The sequence below is a fragment of the Phyllopteryx taeniolatus genome, chromosome 14 (assembly GCF_024500385.1).
Source record: "Phyllopteryx taeniolatus isolate TA_2022b chromosome 14, UOR_Ptae_1.2, whole genome shotgun sequence".
Lineage (NCBI taxonomy): Eukaryota > Metazoa > Chordata > Actinopteri > Syngnathiformes > Syngnathidae > Phyllopteryx > Phyllopteryx taeniolatus.
In genome coordinates this window covers 26118779-26133350 of record NC_084515.1, presented here as the reverse complement: position 1 = coordinate 26133350, position 14572 = coordinate 26118779, and the positions used below count along the sequence as shown (strand labels likewise).

Sequence of the window (14572 nt, the reverse complement as noted above, 5' to 3'; positions counted from 1 at the left end):
GACTGAGGACCATAGTCTCAGATTTGGAGGTGCGGATTCTCATCCCAGCCGCTTCACAATCAACTGCGAACTGCTCCAGTGAGAGGTGGAGGTCACGGCTTGACAAAGCCAACAGAACCACATAAGCTGCAAAAAGGAGAGATGCAATACTGAGGCCACCAAACCAGACCCCCTCTACGCCTCGGCTGCGCCTAGAAATTCTGTCCATAAAAGTTATGAACAGAATCGGTGACAAAGGGCAGCCTTGGCGGAGTCCAACCTCACCGGAAAAAGAGTCCGACTTACTGCCGGATATGCGGACCAAACTCTTGACTCCGGTCGTACAGGGACCGAACAGCCCGTATCAGGGGGTTCGGTACCCCGTACTCCCGAAGCACCCCCCAGAGGACCTCCCGATATGATGATACTACATCTGAAGCCACTCAGGAAAAACTCTATTACCATGTCAGAATTTGATACAGTTGACCAAAAAACTTGAGAAAACGGTTCAGCAGCTAAATCCATCACTGAACTGTCTTGACTCATTACCACCTGATTTTTTTTCAAAGCTATTGCGAAGTCTGTGCCAGCTGATTTGCAGCAAATAATCAATTGCTCACTTCAGTCAGGCGAGTTTCCTAAAGCTCTTAAAGTAGCTGCCATTAAGCCTCTTCTAAAAAATAGAACACTGGACGCTTCCATGTTAGCAAACTATAGACCCATCTCAAATCTCCCTTTCATAGCAAAGGTTGCTGAGACAGTCATTTTTAATCAACTCAGCAATTTCTTGAACTTAAATTGACTTTTTGACAAAGTTCAATCAGGTTTCCGAACTCATCACAGTAAAGAATCTTATCAACGTGCTAAATAATATAAGTTTGAATACTGACTCGGGAAAGGTGTTAATTCTGGTCTTGTTGGATCTCAGTGCGGCTTTTGTTACGGTAGATCATAATATACTGCTGAACAGGTTGGAAACGTGGGTAGGACTAAATGGAACAGTCCTTAAATGGTTCAGGTCCTACCTGGAGGAAAGGAGTTATTTTGTAACCATTGGAAGTTTTCAATCTCATCAAATGGCAATGACCTATGGGGTCCCTACAGGGTCAGTTCTTGGACCCCTCCTGTTCAGCCTGTATATGCTACCCTTGGGTCAAATTCTTCAGAACTTTAATTTTGACGATCATGGCTATGCAGATGACACACAGTTATATCTAGCAGTGTCTACAGATGATGAAAGTCCAATTGAGGTGGTCTGTCACTGTCTAAAACAGATAAATAACTGAATGAGCCAATATTTTCTTCAATTAAACCACAACAAAACTGAGATAATTGTTTTTGGCAATAAAGAAAAGAGGATTGCTGTTAGTAAACACCTTGAGTCAGTCTCTTTAAAAACCAAAGACCAAGTCCGAAACCTTGGTGTACTGATAGATTGCGACCTGACTTTCAACATATCATATCATATCAAATCAATTACTAAAACTACCTTCTATCATCTGAAGAACAGATCAAGAGTGAAGGCTGGCATGTGCCAAGCAGACCAGGAGAAGCTCATCCATACTTTTATCTCAAGTAGACTTACATCCATCGATTTTCCATACCGCTTTATCCTCACTAGGGGCGTGCTGCAGCCTATCCCAGCCATCTTCGGGCGAGAGGCGAGGTACGCCCTGAACTGGTCACCAGCCAATCGCAGGGCACATATAAACAAACAACATTCGCGCACACCTAAGGGCAATGTAGAGTCTTCAATCAACCTACCATGCATGTTTTTGGTATGTGGGAGGAAACAGGAGTGCCCGGAGAAAACCCACGCAGGCACAGGGAGAACATGAAATCTCCACACAGGCGGGGCCGGGATTTGGAGCCCGGTCTTAAGAACAGAAAACCAGATGTCCTAACCAGTCGGTCATTGTGCCGCCCTCAAGTAGACTTGACTACTGTAATGCTCTTCTGACTGGACTCCCCCAAAAGAGCATTAAACAGCTGCAGCTCATTCAGAATGCTGCACCTCGGGTTCTACCCAGAACAAAGAAGTCAGAGCGTACAGACTCTTTCCATAAAATTAGAATATAATGGAAAAGTTTATTTTTTTCCATAATTCCATTCAAAAAGTAAAACTTTCATAGATTATTGATGCAGAGCCCAGAATTTAACCAATTTCAAGCATTTGTTTGTTCATTTTTTACATAATTTGGGCTTCCAGCTCATAAAATCCACAAAATCAGGAATTCAAAAAATTTTAATACCGTGAAGAAATCACCATTTACTTCTCAGTTTTTGTAAAAAATAAATAAATAAATAAAAAAGAAAGAAATTAGGGTCACATTAAATCAATCAAAATATGGTACTTTCATTGAGTCTCATTCACATTGAGTTACCTTGTGTATGAAATGCGCTATATAAATAAATTTGCTTTGGTTTGCTTTGCTTCCCAAACCTTGTGCGAGTCAACATTGCCACGATGCAATCAGAAGTAGCAAGTGCAATCTAGCTCTATGTCACGGAGTAGCTATACTTAAAAAGTACCATATATTGCATTAAAACTACTCTGACAAGTAAAATATTTCTGAAAAGTTACTCAAGTCAATGGAATAGAGGAAACGTAGCATGTTACGAACCACCTCTACTAAATACATACCTGTAAAAGACTGCTGACGATTGACAGGGTTGACTTTGATCACATTTAATATAAGAGGTTTTGGGTTTTCAAGATGTTCCTCTGAAACATACAAGCCATCACTGAGGAAATAATGATCTTTACTTGTCACCCTGCCAAAAAAGGAAATGAAAGATTGAAAGACAAAGTTGATGACAAACCAAGACAAACAAATTATGTTAAGCAACATCTATTTTGACTGAACTATCGTGTACATAATACCTGATGGTGGTGGTGGATGAGTCTTTGCCTACAGTCATCCTGTGCTCCCCTTCTATGATTTGCTGCGCCCAGTAGGGATGCAACCATGCCACACAAGAGACGTGGCCAGCATAAACCATGGGCATGATCCAGTTTTCTATACTCAACTCACTGTAAAAAGATGACTGCAGTCTGTCATTAATGGGGTAAAGCACAATATGTCAGTCTAACTATCTACAATGCCACTAGAAGGTATTCACACCCCTTCACTTTTCCACATTTTGCTATGTTACAGACTTATTTTAAAGCTGATTTGAGTATAGTTTTGAAAAAAAAAATGGCTTGGCCTGTCCTGTCCTTCCCTCACAGGTTGTAGCACTACAGCCCCATGCAACACTCATATTTAATGTTTCATTGTATAATGTAATGATTTACTTCTCTCATCCTGTTTACAATTTGTGCTTTGTCTTTAGTCTTTGTTTCTCTCTCCCTTCTAGAAACTTTGTTCTGTTTGACTGATCAAGTCTGAGTCTCAATAAACCTCAATTATAATACTAAGAAACCACAGCAGAAGCTTAAAAACTCCACTGTGACACAGTAAAACTGTTCTGGCATGAAAGGGATACAGATTTTCCATTCTACTAAACCTAACAGCCGAACAGGACAAAAAATAAAAATAAAAAATAAATAAAAAAAAAATCTACATAAAATATCCCATAATGACAAAGTAAAACAATTTCAGATAGTTGTGCAAATGTATTAAAAATGTAAACATTTAAACATAATAGGTAGATAAGTATTGTCATTGTTGGCAAAGAAAGCCCAAACTTTGCTCGGTGGACAGCCATCTTTAGGTCTTTCCAGAGATGTTCGATTGGATTCAAGTCCGGGCTCTAGCTGGGCCACTCAAGGACATTCACAGGCTGCTCCTGAATCCATTCCTTTGTTATCTTGGCTGTGTGCTTTGGGTTATTGTCGTGTTGGAAGGTGAATCTACGCCCTAGTCTGAGTTCCAGAGCACTTAGGAGTAAGTTCTCTTGAAGAATTTCTCTGTTTTGGTAGCTGTCATCTTACCCTCTATGTGGACTAGTCGCCCAGTTCCTGCAGCAGAAAAACAGCCCCACATCATGACGCTGCCACCACAATGCTTAACAGTAGGGATGGTGTTAGCCAGATGATGAGCCGTGCCACTTCTTATCCAGATATGACGCTTGCAATGCAGGTGAAAAAGTTCTATTTTGGTTTCATCAGACCAGAGAATTTTGTTTCTGCAGGTCTGAGAATCCTTAAGGTGCCTTTTGGGTAACTGCAAGCGGGCTGCTATGTGCCTTTTAGTGAGAAGTGGCTTCCGTCTGGCCACTTTACCATAAAGGCCTGATTGGTGAAGTTTCTTTAGGAATGTTTAACGTTCTGGATGGTTCTCCCATCTCTGCAAGGGAAACACTGAAGCTCCGCTTTAGTCACCATAGGTTTCTTGTTCACCTCTCTGACCAAGGCTCTTCTTCCCTGGTTACGCTGCTTGGTCGGACGCCCAGATCTAGGAACGCTCTTGGTGGTTCCAAACCTCTTCCATTTCCGAATAATCAAGAGCAGAGAGCTTTTCGGGACCTTCAATGCTGCTGAAATTTTTTGTATCCTGACACAATCCGGTTTCAGAGGTCTGCAGACAATTCCTTAGACTTCATTGCTTGGTTTCTGCTCTGACATGCACTGCCAACTATGAGACCTTATATAAGACAAGTGTGTGCCATTCCAAATGATGTTCAATCAACTGAATTTACCACAGGTGGACTACATTCAAGTTGTAGAAGCATCTCAAGGATGATCAGTCAAGTTCATCCACACCAAATTCATCCATGTCTTTGTGGACCTTGCTTTCTGCACTGATGTATAGCCATGTTAGAAATAGTGTTCCCACAGAGTTGGGAGCATGTATTTGTCCAAAATATTGGTTTCTTAGTTCCAGTGAAAGGAACGCTGACAGATTAAGCATACTAAGAGCTTTTGGACAATTCATTGCTCCCAACTTTGTGGGATCAATTTAGGGAGGGCCATTCCTGTTCCAACATGACTATGCACCAATGCATAAAGCAAGGTCCATAAAAACATGGATGAGAGAGTTTGGTGTGGGTGAACTGGACTGGCATGCACGGATTCCTGGAACCAACCTGATAGAACACCTTTGGGATGAATTAAAATGCCAGGCATACACGTCTAACATCATCAGTATGTGACCTCACAAATATGCTCCTGGAACAATAGCCAAACATTCCCATATGATCTTGGATCATACTAAATTTAAAAATAATAATAATAATAATTCTTGGTAAAACATACCTAAACAACTTTTCCTTTTCAAAAACTGTGTCAGCACACAAGTTGACAGGAATTAGCAGGTCTGGATGGGAGTCTAAATGAACAAGCTTGATGTTCTTCATGGGTAGATGTCTTGATGCAATGGCACGATATATATGGCACACCACCTAGTGGAAACAAAGGATACAGCTTAGCGTATTTTCACAACCATAAGGTGCACTAAAAAGTCTTAAATTTTCTCCAAAACGGACGGTGCGCCTTATAATGTGGCGCGCCTTATGTGTGCACCGAGTTCCAACATCTATAAATGTTGTCTATTGATAAGCGCTCCGATTGAGTTTTTTTTTTTTTTTTTATTAGCATTTCCTGCAGACACGCTGCTTACACAGAGGAAAAGCGGACGTGGCTGAGGACAGGGTAAGGGTGCGTGAAGTAGGATGCTAAAGCCACGCCCCCAGTAGGTATATAGCGCCGGATGTTTTTTTAATTTAAAAATTTTTTTTTAACCGCTATTCTGACTGGGAGCATTTCTGGGGTGTGCATTGTGCAAAAAACGTTGGTTTGGCTATGGACCCCGGAAAATGTCACCTACGAAGAGACACGCTTACGAAGCACAGTTTAAACTGCAAGCCATCAGTTACGCGGAGGAACAGGGGAATCGAGCAGCCGCGAGAGAATTCAAGATCAACGAATCCATGGTTCGCAAGTGGAGGAAGCAGAAAAACGAGCTTCGCCAAGTCAAGAAGCTGAGTTTCCGCGGAAAACAAAGAAAAACAAAACGCAGAAACAAGGCGAGGTGGCCCAAGTTGGAAGACCAACTCGAGCAATGGATTAATGAGCAAAGAACAACCGGGAGAAGCGTCTCAAGTCACCATTCGGCTGAGTACAATAACTCTGGGCTTGCCGTCATTCCGGGAGGCTTGACGAACTGCTGGACATCGTGTAAACGGCATTCAAAGTGAAGTGAGCGGCGTGGGAGCCATGGATGACAGACTGCGAACACTGCTTTACTAAGACTAGGAGGCAGCGGCGGGGGCGAGTTACGCCACAATTTGTGAATGGATTGTGGATGCTTGGGCTAAGTGTCTGCTGGCACTGTTGTTCAAGCTTTCGTAAAAGCCGCCATCATCTCTGAGGAGCCCCACGGCAAGGAGACTGACTCGAACCTGGCGTGTTTGATTGAGAACTTGCCCAGCTGTTCATTTCGGATACAGAAGATGAGGACTTTGATGAGAACTGTGGTACTGCATGCGGAGGTCTGGAGTGGCAGAGAAGTAAGTTAGAATAATACAGGACATGTACGAGGGCAGCAGAACAGTGGTGAGGTGTGCTGTAGGTGTGACAGACAAATTTAAGGTGGGACTGTGTCAGGGATCAGTCCTGAGCCCCTTCCTGTTTGCTGTGGTGATGGATAGGCTGACAGATGAGGTAAGACTGGAATCCCCGTGGACCATGATGTTTGCAGATGACATTGTGATCTGCAGTGAAAGCAGGGAGCGGGTGGAGGAACGGTTAGAAAGACTGAGGCATGCACTGGAAAGCAGAGGAATGAAGATTAGCTGAAGTAAAACAGAATATATGTGCATGAATGAGAGGGGTGGTGGGGTAGGAGTAAGGCTACAGGGAGAAGAGATAGCAAGGGTGGAGGACTTTAAATACTTGGGGTCAACCGTCCAGAGCAATGGTGAGTGTGGTCAGGAGGTGAAGAAACGGGTCCAGCCAGGTTGGAACGGGTGGAGGAAGGTGTCAGGTGTCTTATGTGACAGAAGAGTCTCTGCTGGGATGAAGGACAAAGTTTATAAAACAGTGGTGAGGCCAGCCATGATGTGCGGATTAGAAACAGTGGCACTGAAGAGACAACAGGAAGCAGAGCTGGAGGTGGCGGAAATTAAGATGTTGAGGTTCGATCTTGGAGTGATCAGGTTGGACAAAATTAGAAATGAGCTCATCAGAGGGTCAGCCAAGGTTCAATGTTTTGGAGACAAAGTAAGAGAGAGCAGACTTTGATGGTTTGGACACGTCCAGAAGAGAAATAGTGAGTATATTGGTAGAAGGATGAGGAGGATGGAGCTGCCAGGCAAGAGAGCGAGAGGAAGATAGGCTTACATGGAAAAGGATGACGTGCTGTGGCGACCCCTAAAAGGACAAACCGAAAGGAAAAGAAGAAGCTGATGCAGTTCAAAGAGCTGTTCATAGTACGTCATACCTACACCTACCAAACTTGGCAGGTATGTGTATTACAAAATAGTAATTACAACCGATACACTAAACTAAACAGAAACTGACCTACGACCTTTTAAAGGTCGTTGCCCAACCATTATTGCAGCGTTGAGATTTTGGATGTCCTTTGATGTTGAGTTGCTCTTGCCTGGTGATATGAGAGGAGAGGACAAAGGAGCATTTCAGACGACAGTGCAAAGGAACATTTAAGCTTGAATGTAAGCTCAAATCAGGAAGTCTGTGTGTGGAGTGCCTGGCCGTGAGTTGTAGTCGATAGCAGCTCTTGAATGAATGTGTATTCTGTTTCCGTGGAAAGTGTTGTGAAAAGGGTAGCAGAGTACAAAGACGAACTTTGTGGACAAAAAGAGGAGAACAAGCCACAACGTCAAGAACTGTGTCCATCCATCCATCCATCCATCTTCTACCGCTTATCGAAGGTCGGGTCGCGGGGTAGTAGCTTTACTTTGTTGGTACACACAACTCTTCACAGAAACTGATATAGGATGTAGCAGTGTCCGTGTATTCATCCAGGCTGCCAGCTGAATTATCAAAGACACTACAGTCTGTGCAGTCTTTGCCGCGTTGGTCCACTTTTTCACTGTGTTCACTGTAGGGTTCGCACATTTAAGTTCTTGCCTGTATGTTGGTATTAAGTGAATTAAGCAGTGATCAACCGCTTATCCGAGGTTGGGTCGCGGGGGCAGTAGCTTCAGCAGGGACGCCCAAACTTCCCTATCCCCAGCCACTTCATCCATCTCTTCCGGGGGGGATCCCGAGGCGTTCCCAGGCCAGCCGAAGGATGTAATCTCTCCAGCGTGTCCTAGGTCGTCCCCGGGGTCTCCTCCCGGTGGGACGTGCCCGGAACACCTCACCAGGGAGCCGTCCGGGAGGCATCCGAATCAGATGCCCCAGCCACCTTATCTGGTTCCTCTCGATGTGAAGGAGCAATGGCTCTACTCTGAGATCCTCCCGGATGACCGAGATTCTCACCCTATCTCTAAGGGAGAGCCCGGACACCCTGCGGAGGAAACTCATTTCGGCCGCTTGTATCCGGGATCTCGTTCTTTCGGTCACGACCCACAGCTCGTGACCATAGGTGAGGGTAGGAACGTAGATCGACCGGTAAATCGAGAGCTTCGCCTTTCGGCTTAGCTCCTTCTTTACCACAACGGATCGATACAAAGTCCGCATCACTACAGACGCTACACCGATCCGCCTGTCGATCTCTCTTTCCATTCTTCCCTCACTCGTGAACAAGACCCCAATATACTTGAACTCCTCCACTTGGGGCAGGATCTAATCCCCGAGCTGGAGAGGGCACGCCACCCTTTTCTGACTGAGGACCATGGTCTCAGATTTGGAGGTGCTGATTCTCATCCCAGCCGCTTCACACTCGGCTGCGAACTGCTCCAATGAGAGTTGGAGGTCACAGTTTGATGAAGCCAACAGAACCACATCATCTGCAAAAAGCAGAGATGCAATTTTGAGGCCACCAAACCGGACCCCCTCTACGCCTCGGCTACGCCTAGAAATTCTGTCCATAAAAGTTATGAACAGAATCGGTGACAAAGGGCAGCCTTGGCGGAGTCCAACCTCACCGGAAAAAAAGTCCGACTTACTGCCGGATATGCGGACCAAACTCTGACTCTGGTCGTACAGGGACTGAATAGCCCGTATCAGGGGGTTCGGTACCCCATACTCACGAAGCACCCCCCACAGGACCACCCGAGGGACACGGTCGAACGCCTTCTCCAAGTCCACAAAACACATGTAGACTGGTTGGGCGAACTACCATGCAGCCTCGAGGACCCTGCCAAGGGTGTAGAGCTGGTCCACTGTTCCACGGCCAGGACGGAAACCACACTGCTCCTCCTGAATCTGGGATTCAACTTCCCGACTGACCCTCCTCTCCAGCACCCCTGAATAGACCTTACCAGGGAGGCTGAGGAGTGTGATCCCCCTGTAGTTGGAACACACCCTCCGGTCCCCCTTCTTAAAAAGAGGGACCACCACCCCAGTCTGCCAATCCAGAGGCACTGTCCCCGATGTCCACGTGATGTTGCAGAGGCGCGTCAACCAGGACAGCCCTACAACATGCAGAGCCTTGAGGAACTCCGGGCAAATCTCATCCACCCCTGGGGCCTTGCCACCGAGGAGCTTTTTAACCACCTCGGTGACCTCAACCCCAGACATAGGAGAGCCCGCCTCAGCGAACCCAGACTCTGCTCCCTCATGGGAAGGCGTGTCGGTGGAATTGAGGAGGTTTTCGAAGTATTCTCCCCACCGGCTCACAACGTCCCGAGTCGAGGTCAGCAGTGCCCCATCCCCACTATACACAGTGTTGTTGGTGCACTGCTTTCCCCTCCTGAGACGTCGGATGGTGGACCATAATTTCCTCGAAGCCGTCCGGAAGTCTTTCTCCATGGCCTCACCGAACTCCTCCCATGTCCGAGTTTTTGCTTCAGCGACCACCAAAGCTGCATTCCGCTTGGCCAGCCGGTACCCATCAGCTGCCTCAGGAGTACCACAGGCCAAAAAGACCCGATAGGACTCCTTCTTCAGCTTAACGGCATCCCTCACCATTGGTGTCCATTAACAGGTTCGGGGATTGCCACCACGACAGGCACCGACCACCTTACGGCCACAGCTCCGGTCGGCCGCCTCAGCAATGGAGGCGGGGAACATGGTCCACTCGGACTCAATGTCCCCCGCCTCCCCCGGAGCATGAGCAAAGTTCTGTCGGAGGTGGGAGTTGAAACTCCTTCTGACAGGGGATTCCGCCAGACGTTCCCAGCAGACCCTCACAATACGTTTGGGCCTGCCACGTCGGACCGGCATCTTCCCCCACCATCGGAGCCAACTCACCACCAGGTGGTGATCAGTTGACAGCTCCACCCCTCTCTTTACCCGAGTGTCCAAGACATGCGGCCGCAAGTCCGATGACACGACCACAAAGTCAATCATCGAACTGCGACCGAGTGTGTCCTGGTGCCAAGTGCACGTGTGGACACCCTTATGCTTGAACATGGTGTTCGTTATGGACAATCCGTGACGAGCACAGAAGTCCAATAACAGAACACCGCTCGGGTTCTGATCGGGGGGGCCGTTCCTCCCAATCACGCCCTTCCAGGTCTCACTGCCATTGCCCACGTGAGCATTGAAGTTCCCCAGCAGAACGATGGAGTCCCCACCAGGAGCGCTCTCCAGCACCCCCTCCAAGGACTCCAAAAAGGGTGGGTACTCTGAACTGGTGTTTGGTGCATAGGCACAAACAACAGTCAGGACCCGTCCCCCCACCCAAAGGCGGAGGGAGGCTACCCTCTCGTCCACCGGGATGAACCCCAACGTACAGGCGCCGAGCCGGGGAGCAATAAGTTTACCCACACCTGCTCGGCGCCTCTCACCGTGGACAACTCCAGAGTGGAAGAGAGTCCAACCCCTCTCGAGAGGACTGGTACCAGAGCCCAAGCTGTGCGTGGAGGAGAGTCCGACTATATCTAGTCGGAACTTCTTGACCTCACACACCAGCTCGGGCTCCTTCCCTGCCAGAGTGGTGACATTCCACGTCCCTAGAGCCAGCTTCTGTAGCCGGGGATCGGATCGCCAAGGTCCCCGCCTTCGGCCACCGCCCAGCTCGCACTGCACCCGACCCCTATGGCCCCTCTCACAGGTGGTGAGCCCATGGGAAGCAAGAACTGTGTGCTGTTTTCATTTTACAGCCTCTCATCATGCTACCCAGGGCTGGTTGGTTCACTTCTCTCTAAATTGTTTCGGAAATAATCTCCATTTTGAACAGTATTACTGTGTTAATTTACAGGCACTGTGTGATGTTAGATTCAATTTAACAATTTAAACATCTAAGACTGTGACCTATATTTCCGAAAATCTCAAAGGGTTGTTGGGCAATGATGCATTATTAAAGTTTAATAGTTTTACTCAACATACATGACTTGGTTGGAAATATTTGTGCAAGACCTTTGGAGGTAATTTGACTCAAATTAAAGTAAAAAGTAGTCCTCCTAACAATTATGTGAGTAAAAGTAACAATGTATTCAGTGAAATAACTACTCAAGTACTGAGTAATTTCTTTGCTAACTTCTGATTTATTTAAATCTGAGCATGAACGTCAACTAAAATTAAAAAAAACTCAATAAAATATGTGCAAGTTCAAGTGAACAATATCACTTAGTCCATCCAGTCATCCATGCATTTCCTGAGCCGCTTCTCCTCACAAGGGTCGCGGGAGTGCTGGAGCCAATCCCAGCTATCATCGGGCAGGAGGCAGGGTACACCCTGAACTGGTTGCCAGCCAATCGCAGGGCACATATAAACAGACAACCATTCGCACTCCCCTTCACACCTACGGGCAATTTAGAGTCTTCAATTAACCTACCATGCATGTTTTTGGGATGTCGGAGGAAACCGGAGTGCCCGGAGAAAAAAAACGCAGGCACGGGGAGAACATGCAAACTCCACACAGGCGGGGTCGGCGATTGAACCCTAGACCTCAGAACTGTGAGCCAGACGCTCTAACCAGTCGCCCACCGTGCCGTCAATATCACTTCGTCAAACATCATAAATAAAATATTTGTAAAATAACAAAATTCAGCTACAAGAAATATATGTTTCCACCTGTTAAGCAGCACAAGACTGTAGGTTCATCAGGCAGATTACAAAAAGAGGAACAAGGCTGCTGTGGATATAAAAAGTATACACACCCCTGTTCAAATGCCAAGTTTTTGTGATTTTTGACCAATATAAATCATTTTAAAACATTTTCCACCATTAATGTGACCTAGAATTCGTAACTTTTGAAAAGGCTTTGCACTTGCCCTGCAGCAGTGGTATCAACCTGTGGCCTGGGGGCCATTTGGGGTCCATCCCCCATTATTGTGTGACCTGCATTATCTCAATGTAACCTTTGAGAAGGCTTTCTTTGCACTCATCCAACAGCAGTGGTGTCCTACCTATGGCCAGGGGGCCATCCCCCATTTTTGTATGGCCCGCATTTTCACATTATAACTTGTTACACAGCTTTGCGCTTCTGACAGCAGTGGTGTTCAACCTATGGCCTAGGGGCCATTTGCGGGTCAGCCTCCATATTTGTGTGGCCCACATTTACTCAATATGGGCCATAACTTTGCATATGTCGTACAGTTTTTGTGTGGCCCACATTTACTCAATATGGGCCATAAATTTGCATATGTCCTAAAGCGTGGTGTCCAACGTACCGCCCAGGGGCAATTTGCGGCCCTTCATCGTGCCAATTCCCCAACCTGCCAGGACTTCAAACTGCAAGTACCCCAACGGGGCCGGGGTGCGAGGGCCCGATTATAGCTGCGCGCAGCTCTAGTTATTATTATTATTTAGCCCACAGGATGAAGTGGAAAACTGAGGAAAAAATGAATAAAAGTAGAAATAATAAATGGAGAATTGTTTTGATCAGATGGAAAATATTAACGATGTGTAAGCTTAGGAAAAAGTCAGTATGTGATAAATAGTATGATTTCCTACTTAAAATTGTCGTGCATGTTGAAAAAAATGTCCAATTTAAACATTTTTCTTTTTGTGCTATCTCACACTAACAGGAGCCCATGCCCCCCGGGTGAAACAAAGGACAGATGTATTTATTGATGCCCTCCCTTGTTGGGTGATAATCACAATTTGATGGCAGAGGGTCATCCTGCAGGGGGCCAAATGGATATTATTTAACATACACCTCAACATTTTGAAAGGTGAAAACATTTCAGGTGTTTAAGGAGGATTAATAGTTAGAAATAGTGAGGCATATGGAGAAAAAGGAAAAGAAAATAGAGAGAAACATGAGGATATTTTACCTCTTGTTTAAAGAGCCCTAATGTGATTTGATTTGGTTTTGAAATTAATTGATAACAGAATAGTCGAGCCAGATGACTGAGGAATAAATTACAGTAATTTCTCGTGTGTAATGCGCATTTTTTTTTTGTCAAAAGTCAATAGTTCGCATTATACATAGGTATAGGGGCAAATGGAAAAAACTTTCACATTTTATAAATGTATGCCGCCATTCTACTGGCTATGAAAAAGCCGTATTCTTTCATTCCAAAATGCCACCGCCACCTGGTGGTTATAAAAAAGGTGTAGCCTACACTTTCATTCCAATATGACAGGGATACGTATGACTGCATATATGTACTGTTGTGCTCATAAGTTTACATACCCTGGCAGAATTTGTGAAACATTGTGTTATATTAATAAAAATAATAACAATAATATGACTGATGACTGAAGAACAACCATCATTAATTTCTTTTTGGTTATGTTTTGTTTAATGATAATGCTTTTCTGAAATGCTTGACCTTTTAATTTGAAACACATTAAAATAAAATTCAATGTGTTTTGCCTGGTCCTTCATGTTTCCTTTAAAGAATTGTACCCATCTTACAACTTCTGCCTGGGTAATCAAACATATGAGCACAACTGTATGCTTTCTCATTTACTAAATAAAAGTAGAGCTGTGAATTTCTAAATAAGAGGAAGTAAATAAAAAAAAAAAAAAAAGGATTACGTGTTCAAACCAAGTGCTTAACTTCAGAATAATTCTTTGGGAAAAAAACGAACAAAATACAGATAATACTTCACGTTGTGACTATATGGGTAGAAGCAAAATAATGCGTTGTAAAAATGCATTAAGCATAGGTAGAAGGGTTTTCCAGAATTTTTAGGTCAACTTTGGGGGTGCGTATTATACATGGCTGCCCATTATAGACGTGAAATTACGGTAAGTGATAATGTGTTGCTGTGTTTCTGCTTTTTCCCCAGGAGAAGGGCTCTGACCTGCATTGTAAAATAGTGTAGTAAGTACTAACTTGTGCGTCTGATGTTTTGTTTGTGTTCACGAAGCAGCACATGAGTGAGTATTGGAAGAATTTTTATAAAGTGTATTATGTTGAGTAATGATTTGAAGAAGTGTATACAAAATGTAAAGGAGCAGACTAATTTGGATGAATATCTGTCCGTGTTATACCAAAATTTGGGATATGGAGCGATTCAATCATTATCTTGTGTCTATTTCCTGATTGCGGCAAAATGTTTTTTTTAAAAAACAACTAGATGACATAAGTCGAAACAGGTTATTAGATAAGTTTAGTCAAACGGAAAGCGAGACTTGGGCAATTTTATTAAGTTGGAGTGTTGAGCTAATACTGTTTCCTG

At 45.0% G+C, this 14572-nt stretch overlaps 1 protein-coding gene across 7 annotated transcripts in view; it reads right to left on the bottom strand.

Moving 5' to 3' along the window:
• The window catches only part of c14h5orf22 (chromosome 14 C5orf22 homolog), an 84131-nt gene that overhangs the window by 44951 nt on the left and 24608 nt on the right, over window positions 1–14572 (bottom strand). For 3 of the 7 annotated variants that reach the window (XM_061797772.1, XM_061797766.1, XM_061797768.1), the window contains exons 2-4: window positions 5180–5325; window positions 2864–3034; window positions 2624–2754 (exon numbers count right to left, since the gene is read on the bottom strand). In XM_061797772.1, the coding sequence (XP_061653756.1) occupies window positions 2624–2754; window positions 2864–3034; window positions 5180–5280 (403 nt within the window). In that variant the 5' untranslated portion in view covers window positions 5281–5325. Of the gene's footprint in view, window positions 1–2623; window positions 2755–2863; window positions 3035–5179; window positions 5326–6324; window positions 6637–6817; window positions 6933–14572 lie in introns of all 7 variants that reach the window. The other 4 variants (XM_061797767.1, XM_061797769.1, XM_061797771.1 and 1 more) reach the window with 3 other exon arrangements.